The sequence below is a fragment of the Lycorma delicatula genome, chromosome 7 (assembly GCF_047948215.1).
Source record: "Lycorma delicatula isolate Av1 chromosome 7, ASM4794821v1, whole genome shotgun sequence".
NCBI classification, from domain to species: Eukaryota; Metazoa; Arthropoda; class Insecta; order Hemiptera; family Fulgoridae; genus Lycorma; species Lycorma delicatula.
This window is the reverse complement of record NC_134461.1, coordinates 34,483,166-34,506,165: the sequence shown is the minus strand read 5'-3', so window position 1 is coordinate 34,506,165 and position 23,000 is coordinate 34,483,166. Positions and strand designations below refer to the sequence as shown.

The 23,000-nt window shown below is 27.7% G+C and overlaps 1 protein-coding gene and 1 long non-coding RNA gene across 2 annotated transcripts in view; one reads left to right on the top strand and one right to left on the bottom strand.

Annotated features, from left to right (window-relative positions):
* Nucleotides 1-1,092: 1,092 nt before the first annotated feature.
* Nucleotides 1,093-23,000, top strand: part of Ms (neuropeptide receptor myosuppressin) — a 193,463-nt gene continuing 171,555 nt past the window's right edge. Inside the window, exon 1 of the mRNA XM_075370756.1 lies at nucleotides 1,093-1,280. Within this exon, the coding sequence (XP_075226871.1) occupies nucleotides 1,137-1,280 (144 nt within the window). The 5' untranslated portion in view covers nucleotides 1,093-1,136. The remainder of the gene's footprint in view (nucleotides 1,281-23,000) is intronic.
* Nucleotides 3,219-23,000, bottom strand: part of LOC142328098 (uncharacterized) — a 135,566-nt gene continuing 115,784 nt past the window's right edge. The window contains exon 3 of the long non-coding RNA XR_012757187.1: nucleotides 3,219-3,316. This is a non-coding gene — a long non-coding RNA (uncharacterized LOC142328098). The remainder of the gene's footprint in view (nucleotides 3,317-23,000) is intronic.

Below are 23,000 nucleotides of genomic sequence, written 5' to 3'. Positions count from 1 at the left end.
TAAAAATTTTAAACCAATCAGTCGGTTGTTTCTCGCGTGATGCTGTTGCATACAAACAAACAAGCAGATCCACAAACTATCGCATTTTTTTTTTTTTTTTTTATTATATCGCCACATAAGCTTGAAGCTTGTGCATGGGATATGGAAATATAGCGTATGAAAAATGCCGTGCCTGACCGAGATTCGAACCCAGAACCTAGGGATGAAAGGCCGAAAAGCTACCACTCGCACCACGGTGGCCGGCATGCAATATTTATCATAATCTATAATTATTATTATTATTGTAATACTTTTTAACGGAACATTTTTTTGGTCTTTGTTCTAGATAGTACCAGATTCGAAACCAGGTTAGGTTTTGCATTTTTCACATAGTAAAAGAATTTCCATTCAGTTTTTTCATACATATCTGGTAACAAATTCGTACAAAGGAAAAGTAATAAAACATTCGATTTTGATTTAAAAACTTTGTATAACATTGAATCAGTAGTGCACGAAATTTCCTTGATTTTAGTAAAGTTTGTTTTTTGCCTGCTGAGGCATGTAAAACAAACTGAAAAAATTATAGATCACTAATATTATTTGTAATTAATATTTGCTAAAAGTAGGTTGGGATTGAGCTGAATTAAAAGTAAGACATCACCTATTTTATAAAATCTGATAAGAAAATTTAAACTACTAAAATTGTTGTAAAACTGGAAGGAAATAAAACGATATTACACTCTAATAAAATTTTCTTTATAACATTTTTAAAGAGCCACAAAAACTCAATTGATTTGGATCGTTTTATGAATATTCTGAATATTAATTTAATATATAATCAATAATTTTAATATTTTTTTTAGTAAACGTTTTTTAATGATTAAAAAAGCAATCAGTATTTTATTTTTGGGAAAGGCTACACAAAATAATAGCAATCTGATACAGCTTAGAAATTTCAGAATTGTTACATAAAAATATAAAAGTATTTTTTAAATTTTATTTTATGAATTTCTTGTAAAAATGTCATTTTCTATAATTATTTTTAGTTTTATACAACGTAAATTAAATTTCCATTATTAAAATTCTTAAATTTGGGCTTAAAAAATTTTAAACACCTAACTGCTGTTTAAATATGTTCTAATAAAGCGCCACTCTAAATGCGGGGGTTGATAGGTATGGGGGTAGCACACCTGTTGCAGATGAATGGGAGGCGTACGCTACAGCGTCGCGACGGCTATAAGAGCGGGTACAAGCGACGCCCTGTCAGATCAACCCCGCCGCAGCTGCAGAACGAACGTATTGTAAGTACCCTCTCTGTTCCCATCAGCTATCACTAAATTATATCGAAATATTGTCATTTTTCTTTACTTTAAATATTTTATACTGTTGTAAATAATAATTTTTAAAATATACAATTGTAGACTAAGTAAATGTTTTATTTTTGAAGGAAACATCTTTCCAAAAATAATATATTCTTTATTTATAATATTATTATAACAGTTTATAAACGGCGTATATAAGTACATAAAATTAATTTTTCGTTAATGCTTTTTTATTCAAAAAAAAAAAAGAAATTGTCGATAAACATTTCTTTAAACTAACATCATTTAATACTTTATAATAAATAATTAACTTTTATAAATAAGAATGCAGAAATATTCAAATAATTTTTAGGTACAAAAAATATTGGTATTATTTACAACTAAAAAACTACATAAGAAAAATAATAAATTTTAGATAATTTTTAATAAAATAAAGTTTTTTTGGTATTTCTATCGTAAATTCAAACGTAAAAGAAAAATTATCGAAAACAGTTTAATTTAATTTTTTAACAATTAGATAAGAGAAAAAAGCAAAATATTTAGTCTAGAAAAAATGTTACAAATAGTTCTCCATAATTTAATATATTTTGCGTTTAAAAAGACAAATGAAAATCTAGAAAAGAAGAAAATTTATAGTATATTTAATAATTTTTTTTTTTAACAAAAAAAATGATAATATGTGTGTGTGTGTGTGTGTGTGTGCGTGCGAGCGCACCTGGGTGAATATAAAACCTCAAAAACAGCAAAATATTTTTTCCATTACTATTTTTTTTTCATAACATAAATTACAATGTTAGCATAGGCTTTAATAGCATAGACTTTAAATTTTTAAAGGAAAATATAAAAATACTGAAGTTCTATTTATGATATAGCCAACATTATTTTTAATTTGTCTTTAATTTATTTATTTATTAGTTTTAAAATCGTCTTAAATATAGCTTTTTTTAAATGTTAAAAAAAAATGTTGTTTTATTAACAAGTAATATCCACATAATAATGCAGTTAGTATTACATTATTAATTATAATAATTATAATAATTATAATTAATTATTATTATAATATTAAAAATATTTATTTTTATTTATTGGGTTTTTAATATTTAAATGTTATATAATAAGAAATTTAAATCAAAGTATAGCATTTAAAACTAATTATTCATCTATGATATTTACGTAAATTCATACCGAAATATGAAATTCTGTAAATAATCTACGTATTTATTAGCAATTTCTCTCTATTAATTTACTACTGTATAAATATAAAACTGCATTGGTAATTATTCTTTATATAAACTTTACTCATGTTTAACAATAAAATTGTATTCACTCATTTCATTTTTAGGATACCCGAATTTTCATATTTTGATAAAAAAATCATTATTGGTTTTATAAAAATAATAATAATAATAATAAACACAGTGATATAAAATGTTATATTTTGTCACTACCTTTTATCTGAAGTTTCCGGGTTTGAATTCCGTATTTCATTTTTATAAGCAGTATAATTCATTATCATCTATCAGTAATCGGGTATCAACCTATTTTTTGTAACTGCCTCTAATCCTGAAGGTTCCAAGTCGAATCTCGCATTGCATTTTCATAAGCGTCAAAATCCATTATCATCTATTAGTAATTAGGTTTCAACCTGTTCTTGCTATACAGATAAATAATCATCAATGATGTAATAAACTTGATAAATAGTTAAAGTTTAAGTATAATTTATGAAGCAAATTTATACAAGCAATTTACATAAATTTATTTATGCAAATATATAAAATAAGTGAATATATTTTTTGATGAAATAACAAAAATTTTAACAATTATTACAATTAAATTCAAAAAATTATATAACATTTACAATCCGTAGTACAACACAGAAGATATACTGAAAAAATTAAAATTTTAATACTTACAATTTCATCTACATAACGCTTTTGTAAATTATGGTATAGAATTTTTTTTCAGTATGAATTATTTGTTGATACCTCTTTGGTTTCAATGCAACACCAGCCATTCTAAAAGCAAAAAAGAACAAAAAATTGGTTAAGTATTCTACGTAGTATGATATTATTTTAGACACATATGTTTTTTATGAATTATTTTATAATTAAAATATTAATAAAATTTAATTTTAATTATGTTTTACGTACTCCTTTCTGTTTGCCTACATTTTTTTTTTAAATCAAAATTTTACTTTTAACTTTTGTTTTATATTTTCTAAAGACTTTTTCATCCTCAATACAGATTTGTTCTCTAGGTTTATTTTCATTAGTAAATTAACTCGAAATATTTAAACAATATAATAACGAAATAAATCACAAAATGACTTATTCTGCAGGCCTTTTTTCTAAAAATAAATTTTATTCTTTATAAATTTGTCTAGTTTTTTTTTTACATCTCCACCAACGCAACTTTATCTTAAGCTTTCGTACTTTATCTTTTGTTATACTATATTTCTACGTCTTACTATCACAAAATAAAGAAAAGCTACTATTCACCGGCTTCCTAAACTTTTCTACGTCGTAGTCAGTATTTCTATATGTATACCCCAAAATAAGATTACGTAACAATACACAATAAATTAAAAAAAAGAGTATAATGAAAAGTTAAATGTTATAAACATTACATATCTCATAATTGATAATAAAAATCGAGCAAATCTTTTACGAAGATGATTTAATTCGTAAAAAAAAAAATTTAATTTTACCTTTAATTTTATTCAGTTTAATTTTTAGGCTTTTTTAATTTTTATTTAGTTGTTTATCAAGTCATAGTCCACTACTAATTTGCCTAGACCTACAAATACTTGCTGAAGTTTACATTACGTTTATGAATAGAGAATACAGTAAAATAAAAAAAAAAAACAACGCGATTCAAAAGGATTTCTTTTTTTTTTCAAAAATATTGCATCTGAATTATGTAATATATAAAATATTTTTTAAAATAATCTTTAAAAAATATAATAAAATTTAGGTATGCCGTTTATTCTCTTTTCTCTAAATAAAAGTAAAATAAAGAAATATTTTCTATAAAAAAAAATAATTGAAATAAAATAATTAATAAACATAATAAACGGGAAAATTCAAAGAAGAAATAATGAAAATAACAATTTTAGTTAATTAAAAATAAAATAATTACTCATTTCAATAGAATTTAATTAATTCAATTTCATTATTTAAAGGAATATTTATTTATTTTCTAACAACAGATTACTCAGAATCTACTCCATTTACCGTAACGGCAATAGAATTTATAAAACAACATAGATACAAATTAAAATATATTAATAGTAAAAAAGTCGGAAAGGAATTACGTAACTTTCTCTCGGCTACGTCGGTTAAGTTATCTAATTAATTTTAGAAAAAAGTGTTTTTCAATTCAATCATTTTAGATCTATTTGTACCTTTATGATAAAATAATTCCTTTTTATGAGAAAAACAATAGCCAATACTACGAATTCTTATTTTCAGATTTTTATGTATAAATATCTATTTCTAACTTAATGATATATAATTAAATAAATGCAATTAACATAGTTAAATAAATTAAATTTTTAAACTTGTGAATGACATAATGGAAGTTGAACGACAGGAATATTCTTTTTGAGTGCTTGTTCTTTCATAAATATAACAAAGTACAAGTATATAAAAATAAATAAAGTTATTAAAGGTATATAAAGGTATTAAATTATTTTAGTGACTTTATTGTTTAACTAAATACGTCCGGAGCATTAAAAATCTAAATTTGTGAAAAACATACAACCATTATTCTAAATAAAGTTGTAATTTTCTTGGAAAGAGGTGAAAACTTAGGTTAATTTATTTTTTACGAAGAAATACTAAAGAATAAGTGGTATCAAAAAATTAATAATTTTACATTTTAAATGCAATAGATAACTTGCGAGATGGATTTAAATTTAATTTTTTTTTTAATTAAAAATTATTATTTGTTACCACAGACTATTTGAGAGAAACGGGCAAAACTTTTTGTAGTGGTCTGACGGCTTATTAATGTAAAAACAAAAAATATAGCTGAAAAAACTTCCATCGACTCCTTTTCTTACAATCTTGTTTCTTACAAGACATGTTACAAAAAAAAAAAAATATGTAGCGATTTTTTGGGGTGGTGGTAAGTATCAAATATGATAATTTGTGATATCGATAAAAAAATTTTCAACTTTTGTAAGAAAACGTTTTTGGTAAAGTGACTCATATGATGTGAAATTTTATTTCGGCCAAATCACCCCTACCTACTTTTTTAATTTAAAAAAAAAAATTAATACATTCTATTCCCTTGAAGCTAGTAACTGTCTACTAAGTTTGAAGAAAATCGTTAAACGGAGTCTAGAGTTATAAAATCAAATACAAGCCAACATACATCGTACGTACGTACATACGCATAAATGTCCGTCTGACAAAAATTAATTCTTTTGGACTTGGGAACATTACAATAAAGAATTTTTTTTTACAATTTATTTATCTCTATTTTTTGTAAAAAAGAAAAAAATCATTAATATTACCTAAAGCCACAAATTTAAAAAAAGCTCAAAGGGAAAATTCTGATTTACAAAGGAAGACAAAAATTAATACTAATTAAATTTAAAAGGAAAATGAAAAAAAAACATACTTGAAAATATACAAACTGTAAACAAGTATTACAATGTACAAAGTACACAAGAAAGAAAACACTGAGGGATAAGAGAAATAAATTGAAAAAAAAAAAGTAATATGATCCTTAATAAATATATATATATATTATAAATAAGTTTTCAATTAATTGCTAATTTTAAGTCTTTATTTTTAGATACGCCATCTTCTTATATGCTTCTAAGTAAACTTAAATATTATATCATAATTATGAGAGAATTTTCATCATTCTCAAAAAAAAAATTTTACTAATGTAATTAATTTTAAATAACTTTATTACTTTTCTATAATATCATAGTTCTAAAATGACCTAACCTAAAATGGGGAAAAAAATTAAAAAATAAGCATGAAAATATTATATTTCAGTTTAATTAGATCTGTAATAAAGAATCCTTTCAAAAAATACCTAGAAGTTTGTTAGACAACGTTTTTTTCTTCCATTTGATGAACCTCAACTCAATTATGTTATTTTTTCCTCAAAAAGGTGGATTTACGAATCGCGCCGCTAGGTAGCAGTATTTGATAGTACTAGGCAGCGTACAAAACTTGATATGTACTTCAAATAATAGAACTTAAAAGAAAATATACTACTGTGTTTTAATAGTAAATACTCTTATGTAAATGAAAGTACTGAAGATGAAACATTTTTTTAATTTTCATCACTTCATTAAAAAACAATAGAAGTATTAGTTTACAAGATATTATAGCTGCTAATAAAACATAAAAAACACGAACAGTAGGAAAGTGTTGCAAATGTGACAACAAGATTTATTACATAAAACAGGAAAAAATTCGATCAGTAAAATTTTTATTCTACAGTTAGAACTATTTGAACTAATAGATAAAGAAATTTAAAAAAATTCATTTAATAATAATATAAAAAATGTGTCCAAGAATACGATAAACATCGGGTTTACAGTTACAAAGTAATAACTGCAATATTACATCACGGATCTTCGATTCGCAAACGTCATTATACTAATTTTATTAAAAAAGGAAAGATATGGTATGAAGTGAATGATATGACTATCAACAAAAAAATTGGCCGAGAAATTTAAAAAATGTACAATTGATTGTTGTAGAAAAAAAAAACTTTAATATTAAATCCATAAGATAACAATCAATAATAAATAAAAATAATAATAATAGAAGAATAATCTAACAAAAAGCAGGGATATAAAAAAAATCAAAATGAAATTGCAAACCGTACGGTAACAGTCTCGCAGATATTTCTATCGGATAATTATTTTTATACGGATTTGAATACTAGATCGTGGATACCGGTGTTCTTTGGTGGTTGGGTTTCAATTAACCACACATCTCAGGACTCGAATTGAGACTGTACAAGACTACACTTCATTTACACTTATACATACCATCCTCTGAAGTAATACCTCAACGGTAATTCCCGGAGGCTAAACAGGAAAAAGGAAAAAGATATTTCTTCCGGCCGACCTCTGTTGCACGAATGGTAGCGTGTCTACCTTTCATCGGGAGGTACAGGGTTCGAATCCCGATCAGGCATGGAATTTTCACACACGTTACAAATCTTTCATCTCATCCTCTGAAGCAATACCTAACGGTGGACCCGAAGGTTAAACAAATAAAAAAAAGATATAATTTCTTCCGCTCGAAAATTTAACAAAATGATACTATCAAAAAAGGTTAAGAGACTAATTAATAATTACAATTAAAAGCATATTAACTGTGAATAAAATCGTTTTTTTAAAAACATAATTCGTTAAGAAACTTAACTTTTATATATGTGCTTTCATATATGTGCACACATACTGCTTCTGACTTTATATCTCAGGATTGATCGAACCGCCTTTTTTCAAATTTGGCTAAATATTACTATAAATGAGGTATTGATGAGAATGATCATACTAATTTTATTTTAAAAATTCATTAAGAGAAAAGCCAATTTTAATTTCTTCAGAAGCATGTTAGAAAAAAAATTTATTAAAGCAAAATTGTTACCTACAATATATATATTAACAATAAAAAGATAATTTTTTAAAAGAATCAACCCCACTTCTTAAAATTCGAATGAATATCCCTTTTGTTTTTTGTTTTTTTTTGCTCTATCTTCCTTCGGTTTTACTATTTTTAAACTATTTTTTAAAAAATGTTTGATATTTTATACATGATAAACAGGGCTAGCAAAATATGTTTACAATCTTCCAAAGTTATAAACTCCGGACTTAAATATATAAAAAATAATTAAACTGTAATAATGCATGTTTCTTAAGAAAGCGCCGAAGTTAAACAAGTATCGATGTAAAAACGAAATTCACCGCCTAGAAATCTGATATCTTCACTATTTGTCATGAACAAATTAAACGTATTTATTATGTTCTGACTGTAATTACAAATGACAAACAAAGCTAACTTTTACCAACACAATATAATGATAAATTCTACAAGTAATATTAAGTATAGCAGAGCGGTTCTAGCAAGGCGCTCTTTCCTCTAGTTGACATTATATCTACTCCTCTCCACAAGCGCCTTGTTATAACTGTTTGGCTATAAATAGCTGATACAGTAAAATTTATAAAAAAAAAAAAAATAGGGTTTGGTTGACTGGAAGTAGCAATATGGATTTTCTTTCGCAAGGTAAAACGTTCCAAAAAACGAAATGTAGAAAGATATGCCCATAGAGATTATATGTTAATGGTGTGTATAAACGAAATTCAATTAATACATATATTATGAAAGCAATAACTAAAGAGTTAATTTTAATCAATTACAAAAATGAAAAATAAATAAGCAATTAATAATCAGATAATCATTCTGAGAAATTGCGTAATATATTAATCGCTTATATGTTTTATTATATAACTTATTATTATTGGTGTTTTATATAATTATTGTATTCTAATAACAATTTTTATATTAGCAAGACAGATAATTGTATTTTTATAAATATTATGGTATGTCAGATATAAATATTATTACGAATATTTTAAATATATTATGATATAAATATTAGATATGTCAGTAAGTAATTAGAAAAAAGTCTATTATCTAAATTAATATACAATAAAGTTTTTCTAGGTTATATTGTAATTTATTATGTATTTACTAGCATTCCCATTGCGGCTTCACCCGCGCAATATGGATATTAGCGTTTCCCGTCGCGGTCAGGGCTCTGTTCCTGGACCCTCCTATGTTCATTAAACTCATGCTTATGAGAATAATAATGATAAATAAAAATTAAAGCATGTCCAATTTAGAAAAAACTCTCAGCGTATTACAATTGCTTCAGAGCAACCGTTTGGTCAGACAGGACCCACTAATTTATTTTCAGATTTCCCGTCGCGACTTCGCTCGCGAAATACATAATTAGAATTACAAACGTACCATCAAAATGTTACCAAATATCATAACCTCGGTGTCAGGATACCTCGTCAGTACGGTACCTGGGCTTTTACCATGACCGCCGTTTGACGTGGAAGGATCATGTTAAGGAGAAGAAGAAGTTGTTTGAAATTAAGCTTAAGAAGACGTATTGGATGTTCGGTAAGAAGTAACAACTTTCTTTGCCCAACAAGGTTCTGCTCTACAGGCTTTCTTGAAACCAACATGGACGTACGAGATTGAACTCTGGGGAACGGCCAGTAACAGCAACGTGGAGGTCATTCAACGGTTTCAGAACAGACGTCTACGGAACATAATACACGCGTAGTGGTTCGCGGCGTACGCATTTCGTACGTTCGAGAAGAAGTTGGACGTTTAGTATCGTGGTATGTATCCAGGTTGGATTAGCATATTAATCATCTCGCTTTGAATCTGTAAGAAACAGAGAGGACGTTAGGAAGCTAAACAGGTTCCATGTGCTTGATCTTGTTGATGGCTCGTTATGATCCGGTCTGACGGCTTGATGCACACATTTAATGTTTCTTGGCTGTTTCAAAGTTACTGTTTTGTTTGCTATTTAAAGTTGTTATTTTTTTTTCTTTTAAAGTTAGTATTGGACATTCGAATAGACATTAAAAGGCACTATCCAATGTTATATTATTTATGTTATACTATTTTTTTTATGTTATGCTAGTGTTTTTTGGATTATCATTGGGTGGTCCTGTTTTAAGTGATGGTCAGTCATACGACTTACTTACAGCTTCATTGTAGAAGCAGATTGTAAATAAATAGATTCTGCAAAAAAAAAGAAAAAAATTAATCTCATAGAGATTTATTTAATAGCGGTAGCATAAAATGGCAAAAATTTTAAAAACAATTTATGTTTTTTACTCCTTAAAAATCCGAAATTTAAAAATACCCGAACATTTTTTTTAGATATTTATTTTAGAAAGATTTGCACCCCAAATCGAGTGAACATCTCGGAATAATCAGAAATGGGGATAATTTGAAACCATTGTACGAAATATTTTTACTTTCCTTCATCCCTTTTAAGTCGAATTTCAAAAAAATCAAGAAATTGTTTTTTAGATATTTGTGAAAATTAAACACAAATAAAATCAAGTCGTTATTTTCATTTATTACCGAGAAATTAAAAACAAAAATAATATAATTAAAAAAAACAATAAAACTTAATGTTATACCACTTTCATCCTTTAAATTCGGAATTTCAAAAATCTAGAAATTAGTTTTTTTTATATTTGCTTGAAGATCACACACATAAAAATCAATTTGATATCTTAATTTTTACCGAGAAGTTCGGAAAATAGTAAATTTCACTGTTACTCTTTAACTCTTTACAATAGCAATTTCAAAAAATTCTTTCTTAGTGTGGAGTTATACCGTAAGAAGAACATGTCTACAAATTTCCATCAATTTACCTTTACTAGTTTTTGCTCGGCGTTGATTATTATCATTAGTCAGGACACTATTTTCAGTATTTATATAGATTATATTCATTATTAATTAAACGATCATTTGTACTTATGGGACAAATTTATTTAAAAAAAGGAAATTTTAAATTATTACTTTTGGTTACATCAAAAAGTAAAAAAAAATCCACTTTTTATTATAAATATAATACTATTGACGCCGGTCAGTTAATAATTACATTAACTAATTAATAATTGGTTATTATCGCGCCGGCCTCAGTGGCGCGAGTGGTAGCGTCTCAGCCTTTCATCCGGAGGTCCCGGGTTCGAATCCCGATCAGGCATGGAATTTTCACACAAGCTATAAATCATACACCTCATCCTTTGAAGCAATACATACGGTGGTCCCGGGGGTAAAAAAAAGTTAATAATTGCAATACAAATAATAAATAATCAGAATAAAGAAATAAAAAATTTTAACACCTTTTTTTCACACCTTTAAAACCAAAACTATGATGTTAGAGAATTTCCAGGAACAAAAATTCAGGAAAGAGAATCCGAACGATCAGAATAACGCAAAGAATAACATACGTAGAGAATGAAGAGGCTGCGAAGAGAGAAAACAATAAAGAAAGAAAGGAAGGAATAATGGAATGCGGTTGAACGTGATCCTAAACTGAGCAAAACCAGAAAGAAGAAAATAAATCTGAAGATTTTCAATTAAAAATAAACACTAGCTTTATTTACCTACAAATTCTAATAACGATTTTTGAATTCAAAGAGTACTGTTTGCTCAGCAGTGAAGCAATGAATTTATTCTGAACAGATTGTGAAAGCATAACTGAAAGAAAAACGCTGACAGCAAAGTTGTTATACATACCTGGTATTCGTTATTTATTCTTTTATACTGGAAAAATAATGATATATGAAAAGAGTTAACAAAATTTAAATCTATATTTTTGTTTTTATTAAAATCCAACTCCACCCTCAACACAGCCCCAAAGTAATTTTTTGGGCCACTTATACTATTAATATGCTTAGGAAAACATAAAAAAAAATCCTGTTAAGTTATATCCAATAGATAAAAAATAGTTTTTTTTCGATTTTTGTGGACTACATTTTTTTTTTAAATGGTAAGATAAGCTTAATTTACAGTAGGGTTATGTAAGCAAAATTTTGAAAAAAATTGACCCCAAAGAAACTATCTATCTGCCCACCCCGGAGATATTGACCCCAAACTTTTACCAACAAATTGTCCCATATGTACAAAATTGACCCATTTTTCTGTACAAAATCATTTATCCATTCAAAAGTTATTAAGCTTCAAATACGCCAAAAACGTACATGCGTACGTACGTACCCCCAACTGTTTTTTTTTTGTTTTTTGTTGTCCCTGGATTATAAAACTTAGAAAAATGCAAAAAAGACCCATACCCAATGTTTTGATTGATTACCATACTTTCCTTCTTGCAGCATAGCTCATAGCCAGGAAAGCAGAAATAAAGAAAATTTCATATACATATGAAATAGATTCCAAAATTCAAAGAATAATTTTAACATACAACACCATTTATTTCAGAAAAAATGCATAAAAAAATGGCAATAGACTGTTTTTAAGCCTAAGCTTACTCTTACGAATGGAAAAATATTTATTAATCTATCAGCTAATTTTCTTGAATTTTCGAGTGAAAATATTATTTAAGAAATCATTATAACACAGTACTATACATTAATAAAACGATACCAACCAATTATGACAAAAAATAATCATCATATATAGATAATTTTTCCTTTCAAAATATTTTCCACTCAAGCTTGATTTTTACTGGCGGTACAGGTTTCGTACAAGATATGGTACTGAAATAGAAATTATGAAAAATTAGTTTCCAGCTATAAAGGTGAACATGTAAATGCTTCACATAAGATCGTTTGATTCGATCCAGGAATCGATTTAAACGACACAATTCAAAACCAGACACAAGTTTATATTTTAGTTAAAACGGTGAAAAACAGCCTTCTAAGAAGAACTGGTTTGCTGTAAAATCATTGTGCGGTTCATACTTGTTTGATTCATCTTTAAAACTGAAGGAAACGAGTAAAAAAGTATTTATTTCAGGTTTCCAGGTTTTCATATCATGTGAAAACCTGGAAACAAAAGAAGATGTGGGAGTAGTCATTGTGAAGATTGTATAAAGGCTGTAAGTCAAATAAAAAGGAGGGAACTGTTATGTCAGTTATACTTCACTGTGTTTGCATACAGTTCTTATAATGAAGACCCTAGCTTTAGATTATGTGGAAAAATCTTATTGTATCATAAGAATAATTTCATCTAAGAAATAAAAAAATGACACATTGAAATCGATCCATTTAATAAAATGTATGACTTAAACATACGTATATAAAGTACTTGTGAGTAAAATCTGACATAAAAGTCGTTAAAAAAATAATTTGCATTTTTCTGAACCTCAATATAATATCAGTTACTGATAGGGTTAAAAAATAACTTATAATATTTTATTTATAAAATTTCAAAATTGTTTACTTCATACAATGTATCTTCTCAAATTATATTTATTTTTTACACATTTTTTAAACACTTTTCACTAATTTACTTACATTACATTAAAATGCGACTTCACATAATCTTTTTAAATTTATTAAGTGGTATTTTAATTTAAATAAATTATTTTTATTTTTTATTTTTTTCCGTAGGGGGAGGTAAAAGCTCTGCCAGCCGCCGTCAGGCCCGTACTGATGGTAGTGCGCGGCTCTCACCCGCTAAAAAACCTCCCCTCTTATCATGCAAGGGCCGGATCTAAGCCGTATGGTATGTACAGCCCCTGCATGATCACCCAGGCACTCTACTATCCGAATCCGTATGACCGGAAGGCGTCCCCAGAGGGCGATCGACGAGCGACGACTCCAAGGACTCCGTTAGGTATTGCTTCAGAGGATGAGACGAATGTTTCTTAGCGTGTGAAAAATGCCATACCTGACCGGGATTCGAACTCCGGACCTCCGGATGAAAGGCCGAGACGCTACCACTCGAGCCATGGAGGCCAGCTGGAATGATCGACCTGAGACTATACAAGACTACACTTCATTTACATTCATGCATATCATCCTCATTCATCCTCTGAACTAATATCTTACGGTGGTTCCGGAGGCTAAACAGTAAAAGAGAGAGCTTTTAGGAGTTATGTTATCCCCGGATGTAAATACATTATGTATAACAAAAAAGTTTACTGTTCTGCAATCGGATAAAAATTCAATTATTCGTTTACGACGCGCAAGGAGATAACTGATAAAACCTCCTGTTAAATATCTACAGGTTAAAAGTAACAATAATTTATTTCCCATATACAAGCAATAGAAATATAATTTACTTAAACACTGAAGAATAGTAACAATTAAAAATTTGTACAAAATGAGTAATTGTATCTACCAATTAGATTTCATCTCCTCCTCCTGAAATTCCCTTTAAGTAATGAACAACAAATATAATCTTTATGAAATATGCCGATAAAAGTAAAAACGGTTTTCATTTAAACTTCTGCTAAAATTTTAAGGAAAATCTTCCAAACACGTATCCTTTCTTTCGCATATGTTGACCTCTATGGCGGAAGGATAGCATCTGTGCTTTTTATCCGAAAAATCTTGAATTTGAATTCAGATCAGGCTTGAATATTTTCACAAGCTACAAAATTTATCTCTTTTAAGTGTTATTCTGTAGTTTCTAAACAGAAATAGACATAAATTACCCGATGCGGTTATTTATACTTTTAACATCGAACTCCTTCGTCACTCTTTTTATTAAATTAACGTCTGATAATTTTTTCTTCTTCTTTATCATATTTTAATATTCAAATCAGTTTAATGCAAACGTTTTAGTAACAAAAAACGAATATACAATAAATACATTTTATGTAAGCGTAGTATATTTAAATTATTTAAATTTTTGTTTGTTTTTATTATAAACAAGATTCAAAGGAATACCTAACAGTACAAGAATCATCGATGTACATATATATAAAATTTTTATATTCCATATTAGATATAGATTTAATAAGCTAATAAAAATTATTAATTTTTAAAACACGTATAAAATAATTTAATTATGTACAGCACCTTTAAATAGTTAAACTTTATATACTGCAATTTAAATAATCAAGTTCACGAGCAAAGAAATTAAATTAAATAAAATTAAATCGAAATATAATTTTATTTGTATATATTAAAAATAAAATCATTTTTTTAAATAATTTATATAGATTATGAAAAAGTAAAAAATTCAAGTAAATTAAAAAACTATTTTTTTAAAAAAATATTTATCAGGAATATCAAAGGAATTATCTATCAGTGAATTGTTTTATGTGACAATACTTATTCGATTATGCTAGTATTTAATTCAATCTATAACAGTTCAGTTAGCTTAACATCGACGTGTTTACGTTAATTTAATCAAATTACGTTAACCATACTTATCAAAATTTCATAGCGAAGAATATAACACACATTGAAGAATATAACACACAATTTTTAACTCCCACCGCGGCGGTGGGAGTCCTGGTGAGGGTCCCACCGATGCAGCTACTGGCCCTCCAACGAAAGCGTATTTATGAAGGAATAGACAAAGAAGGGGCTGCCAGACTTTTAATCCAAGAATGGCAAGAAATATGAAACTCTGCTCAGATAGACGCCCGAATGCGCCACTGGATACCCAATCTGGAGCCATGGCTGGGGAGAGAGAGCATTGGGTAGAGAAAGAACATTGGGGAGAGTGGGAGGTGGAATATTACACCTCCCACCTCCTTTTCCAGTCACGGAAAATTTGGTGACTATTTAAGTAAATTCCGAAGAAGAGATTTATCGAAGTGTGTGTATTGTGGCCTTTTGGACCCCGCTCAGCATACTTTCTTTGAATGTCCAAGATGGGAGGAAACCAGGGAGAGCACACATATGAGGGACATCACCCCTGACCCTATTATACTGTTCATGCTCTAAGGCTCTGAGGAATGAAATGCGATTGAAAAATTGACAAGGGACATTCTAAAAAAAAAGAAAAAGAACACTTTCGAGAGTGGGCCAGAGACATGGGTTCTTGAGAGAGAAAAAAACGAATTCCGGTCGCTGGGGAAAGCTCAGCAACGGGATGGCTCGTTTGAGTTACAAGGACACTCACCTGGGCTGAGTAAATGCTTAACTGCAAATCCAGCCCAGGCAAGTACGAATAAATTTTTTTTTTTTAAAGTAGTAAATTTTAACTGGACTGTGCGGATATTTCCCCTTAATTTAACCAACTATATTCTTAGGTAAATAAAAATAATTTACATAAATTTTTCAAAATTTAAGTAACGTCCGTTTCTAAACAAACGGACGTAATTATTTTCATTTTACTCATGACTTTAACATTTACAACATTTTTATCTTATGATGATCAACTGTCTCTAATTTTATCTTGTGAATTTTTTATATTTTAATCCTAAACTATTATAAATTTTTCCTGAAGATGGCAGAATAGCCGAAAACGTTTGAGGAAATCAAATAATATATTGGTAAGCTGTTTTTAATATTATATTTATAATAATAATTTACTTAATATAATTTCTTATTTTAAAATCCCATAATTTAATATTTAAGCCATTTTTATCATTTATATATTTTTTTAAAATTAATTAAGTTCAAACAACTTAGCAAAAAAATAAAAAAATTTTTACCACTTCTGACATTATTTTGAATCTTACCGGACGTAGATCACACTTGTCAATACTTAAAATTACATTTTTCCATCAACGTAAATAAATGAAAATATTTGTATTATTTATTTGTTAATTTTAAATCCAATTAAAAAAGAAATTATAATGAAATTTTACTAAAATTCATCATAAATAAATACCATTGAATATAACTAGAAACAATTTATTATCAAGAACAATTATGTATTATCAAGACCAATTTGGTTTCAGGAAAAGTATAGTGACAAGGGAAGCAATTTTAGGCCTCAGATTAATAGTAGAAGGAAGATTAAAGAAAAACAAACCAACATACTTGGCGTTTATAGACCTAGAAAAGGCATTCGATAACGTAGACTGGAATAAAATGTTCAACATTTTAAAAACATTAGGGTTCAAATACAGAGATAGAAGAACAATTGCTAACATGTACAGCAACCAAACAGCAACAGTAATAATTGAAGAACATAAGAAAGAAGCCGTAATAAGAAAGGGAGTCCGACAAGGATGTTCCCTATCTCCGTAACTTTTTAATCTTTACATGTAACTAGCAGTTAATGATGTTAAAGAACAATTTAGATTCGGAGTAACAGTACAAGGTGAAAAGATAAAGATGCTACGATTTACTGATGATATAGTAATTCTAGCCGAGAGTAAAAAGGATTTAGAAGAAACAATGAACGGGATAGATGAAGTCCTACGCAAGAACTATCGCATGAAAATAAACAAGAACAAAACACTTAACAAATATTGAAATAACAAAGATGGACCACTGAATGTGAAAATAGGAGGAGAAAAGATTATGGAGGTAGAAGAATTTTGTTATTTGGGATGTAGAATTACTAAAGATGGACGAAGCAGGAGCGATATAAAATACCGAATAGCACAAGCGAAACGAGCCTTCAGTACGAAATATAATTTGTTTACATCAAAAATTAATTTAAATGTCAAGAAAACATTTTTGAAAGTATATGTTTGGAGTGTCGCTTTATATGGAAGTGAAACTTGGACGATCGGAGTATCTGAGAAGAAAAGATTAGAAGCTTTTGAAATGCGGTGCTAAAGGAGAATGTTAAAAATCAGATGGGTGAATAAAGTGACAAATGAAGAGGTATTGCGGCAATTAGATGAAGAAAGAAGCGTTTGGAAAAATATAGTTAAAAGAAGAGACAGACTTATAGGCCACATACTAAGGCATCCTGGAATAGTCGCTTTAAAATATTAAAGCGACCTGTGCTTCCAATAGGAAGCACAGGTAGAAGGAAAAAATTGTGTAGGCAACCCACGTTTGGAATATATAAAACAAATTGTTAGGGATGTAGGATGTAGAGGGTATACTGAAATGAAACGACTAGCACTAGATAGGGAATCTTGGGGAGCTGCATCAAACCAGTCAAATGACTGAAGTCAAAAAAAAAAAATAATAAATCAAGAACAAAAAAAAATGTTTCAAATCGTTTAGGTAGAAAATTTAATTTTTTATTTTATAATCTGTATAAACAATCCGGAAACAATTTTAAATGAGAACAGCAGAGTATCGTCCTCGGCATTGTACAACAAACCTTCGAAATAAGCCCATTTGGCAGAAAGTAAGTTTTGAGCATCCTTTTTTCTTGAGCAGTATACTTTTACAATCGTTCACCAAATCATTTACACCAAATCGTTTCATAATTTTATGTAATACAGTATTGAAAAGTATGGGTAATATACCATCTCTCTCTCTCGGATTACAATGAGTGCTGATTTTTCTCCAGAATTTAACTGTAGATTGTACCAGGAAGATTAATTTTGAAATATTAACTAATTACTGATCAACTTCATATTTTTTTGAACATTCAATTAAGATATTTATATCTACCTAGTCATAAACTTTTTGAAAATCTATAATTTCTGCAATTATTGCTACAATACCAGACATTTAAAAAATATATAGTTCTCTAGTTATAGAATCATGTAATACAAATATTTATTTTTTCTAACTGCTTAATTTGATATCATCTTAATCAAGTTAACATTTTTTCTATTTTGTAAAAATGACGCTAAACAACCACCACTTTTGTTTTTATTCCAAATCATCATGTTTCTTAGATTACTCACAAGATTATGAGGAATAATTTTATAATTGATAGTCTAAAAAGTATTGAGCCTCAGCGTATTCTGACAAAAGTCGACGAAAACTGGCATGTAAGCAGCCATGACATCGCCATTGACCTAGAAATCCATCATCAAACGGTGTTAAACGTAAAAATTCAAAATAAATGGCCTGAACTGGTCAACAGAAAAGGTATCGTATACCACGCTGACAACGCAAGACAGCATACATTTTTAACGACCCGTCAGAAAAAGAGAGAACTTGACTGGGAAATTTTAATCGATTCACAGTATAGCCCGGACCCCTGCCATCATCAGACTGTAATTTGTTTTGGTTACTGCAGAACTCCCTGAATTGTATTAAGTTAGTGACCTGTGAAAACTACGTACCAATTTTTTGACCAGAAACCACAGACGTTCTATAGCGATGGGGTTATGGTGTTGTCGGAAAAAATGGCAAATCATGGAAAAAAAAATGTATTCTCAATTTTGGCCTCCAGAGTCTTGAAACTTTTTAAACAACCTGATATTTAATAAAAACCGGTATTGTCGTTGCAGATTCACCAAGGGCACAAACAAAAATACTAGTTAAATATTATTCATACGAAATAAAACTGTAGAAATAAATTGTAGATTATATTTATTCATTATTATTACTACTTGACCGCACAGATTTATGAGAAACAGAGAAACAATATTAAACAGTGGATAGTAATTAAACAAGTTTTAAATTAGAAATGGCCAAACATAAATATACTGGTAATTTAAATTTTCAGTCTGGTTATTAAGCCATTTCATATAAGTTTTATGGTATTACCAACAATTTCAAATAAACTACGAAATTTGTATAAAACTAATTCAACAATGAATGTTTCGCTTGAACGTTACACAAGAGGGATGGAAAATGAATGAGACAATATTCTTGTTTGAATTGTATTATTGAACACGCCTTTGTTCAGAACAAATGAATTTTTTTTTTGTTTTTTTTTTTACTTTTTTCAAAGTTTTTTGATTGAAAAACAATTAATTCATTTATTTTTTTCTATCCTTTATACAGTCTATTTATTTATTTGTAGTCAAACATTTTAGAATCAAACAATTAAATTGAATATCGATTTTTTATACACAGTACAAAAAAAAAGGTCTTTACATTTAATGACGCCAAATTTAAATGAGAAAAAATTTATTTATTGATCTTTTTTAGAAGTTCACTATTCATTTTTAATTAAAATAAAATTTTTAATTAATTCACAAAGTTAAAAGACTACTTCTTAAGGACACAAATATTGATTAAAAAAATTTTTTTTCTAATTTTCGAATCAAATTATAACTTATTTCTCTTCATCCTCTCATCTAAAGATTGATGGGCAGTATGATTATCCTACAAGTTTTTTCTCTCTTATGCCTTCAAAATATTTGTACTCATTCGTTATCTTTTTACTTTTTCCCTACCATTCCTTAAACCAATGAGGATAAATGACGTAATAAATGATCGATCCACTTTCTACATCTCTTGATAATTTCAATAAAAGTACGATTTTCTTCCATTCTCTTACGGACTTCGTCATTTGTTATCCTATTAGCACAGAGTATAAGTTAGGCTTCATGCCAATGCCACATTTTTAAGATTATCCTTTCACCTTCAGTAGTGTCTGTGGACAAGTTTCTGAATCATGCGTTGCCACAGTCAAAGAAAGTTTTTATAAAATTCTTTTACGCTGAATATGATATAGACTTAGATGTATAAACATCTTTTTCTTTACTTAATATTAATTAAAATTAATAACGCTAATAAAGAATGGCGTATTTGGTAACAAGCTAAATGATTTTTAATTAGTTTAAAGAATATGAATATATTAAAATAAAATTATGTTCCGACTAAAATTTAAACCCTAGGTTATCCTAAAATTGTAATTAACATTATTTGTTGTAATATTTTTTCCTTTCGTTTTAATATCGACTACATTTATATTCTTCTTTACGTCGCACTCCTTCCTTCTGCTCGCACTTTTTAAGCTTCTCACTGGCCGTTTCATGAATTATTTTATTATTATGTTTTATGTTTTGGAGTTCCTTCTTCGTAGACCTTCTTCTTTTAATTTTTCTTGATTAATTCTCGAATTTGTAACACTGTAAAAATTTATACTTCTGCTTGTTCCCATTCCCATTTTTATGTCGAGTACTGTTTACTGTTTAATACAAAATTTACATTTGATTTTGATACAAAATAAAATTTTGATTCAATGCAACATAAATTGAACAAACGGAAAGAAAATTAAAATTAAGATATAATGAACAAATGAGATTTTAAAGAAATCAAAAACAAGATTTTAATAATGCAACGCATTTAATAAAAAAGGACTACTCTAATGAAAATGGAAGAATCAATGAAATTAATTCCAAATTGTATAAAGGAAGAAGAATGAACATTTTAGTAAATTTAGAAATCTTAAAGTTAAAAAGTAACAATAAAAGGATCATAAATGAACTGATCAACAATCAAGCGGATGTCCTTTTCAAGAACCTCAATTAACTAGAAAACAGGAAATAGATAAATAAAATTAAAAGATAAGTATAACCATTAGTAACAAATAAACAAGAAGAAGTCCAGATAAGATATGACGTCAAATATAGGGAGGGGCGTTGACTAAACGCTATATAAAGTGTAACAGAAGTTTAAAAGCACTAGTACAATTTTGACAATGGAGTTATTCCGAAAAGCGTCAACATATAATAAAGAATAAAACTAAGAAAGGTAACAGAACTTAACATAGAAATCATAGTGTTCTTAGCAGAAACATAATAATAATATTATCTTAATAATAACATTATTTCCATAAATAAAATAATCTTTATTTGATATTACATTATTTGGATATTATTATGATATATATTAACGTTTCATAAAAAAAAAAGAAAAAAGTTAATTTCCTGGATCTGACTTTTAAATGTTCGAATATGAAAGATTTCATAAAATTTTAGCGTTAATAATTTTCATTAAACTTGAGCTTAAATATTACATATCTAATAATATTAAATATTTAATAATATGCATAATATTTATAGAAGTTCCTGTTGTTTTTTACTTTAATAAAAATTTTGTTTGACTAATATAAGTTAAAAATTTACTCGTTTCAATTTTTATTTCTATTTTTAAATTTATCATAGAGAGGTTTATCCATTCAGGTACTTTTTTTAATTTTACGTTTTCAGGATGCATCTCGTAAAAAAGAAAATTATATAAACAAAAAAAAGTTAAATTTTCAACAAATAGTATTGTAAAACTGTTGCTTAAGTTAAGGGGGTTTTACTCCTCCAATTGGGGTAATATTTTGTAGAAATATTTTTCCCATGATGTATATTAACAAAAATTTCAAGGATAGAGATTAAAAAAAATACTTTGGAAATATTTTTTCGGAATTTGAATGATGAAGATTTCATATTTCTGGCAATAAATAAGAGCTGAAGAAACACCAATAAATTCAGCGGTATATGTTTGTTCTCCACAAAAATTAGCTAAAAATTACTAGAATATGATAGAACTGTATTAATTCTACATTATCTAGGAACGATACCAATCATTAGTTGATATTTTATGATTTTTAGTAGGAAAAGAAACTTGTTGTACACCTATGATTATTGGCCAAGATATCTCACCAGTGCATCGATGTGAACTGATGGTAACAGAATTGGCATTGAATAGTTCGAATTAGATTTCAGGTTGTTAATCCTAAATGTTTTTGCTCATTCCTGTAAAAATAATCCTGGAATTTTATGCCAGATAAATACAGTATCTTATTTTACAATGGTTATATAGCATGAAAATTTGAAGACCGAAAATATTTATAAAATTTATACCTTTATTTATTTATATATTTTCTTATTTAAATCAAAATAATACTAATATTCTACAGATTGTCCCATAAGTTTTCATACACAGGAAAAATAAACATTTTTTTTTATAAATTGGTGATAAATTTCCAGTAATGGTAATAAAATTCAATTGCATAAATGATAATAAAATGTTTTATATACTCGTATATATATTACATGAAATGATAAATAAAAATATAAAAAATATAATTACAGAAAATTGTATCGTTTATTTCGAGAATTGGAAAATCTGTACTTATATAGATCTAAATAACTTGTTTTTAAATAGTATTATCATCAGTTCGTACAAATTACCAGGAAGTAATTTTACTTTATTAAAAAGTAAAATTAAAGTTACGGAAAAAACTAGAATAAAATACAGTCTAAAAACTCTAGAGAGAAAAGTAACACCCTAAGTTAAAAAAATTATTCCGTTAAATAATTTTATTCTGCTGTCACAAACATACTAGTAGACTGTAAATCCACAGCTTGAACTTAATGAAGACTTTTTTTTTTATTATTAAATAAAAGGGGAAGGGTAGCTATAATCCAACATAAATCGTCATT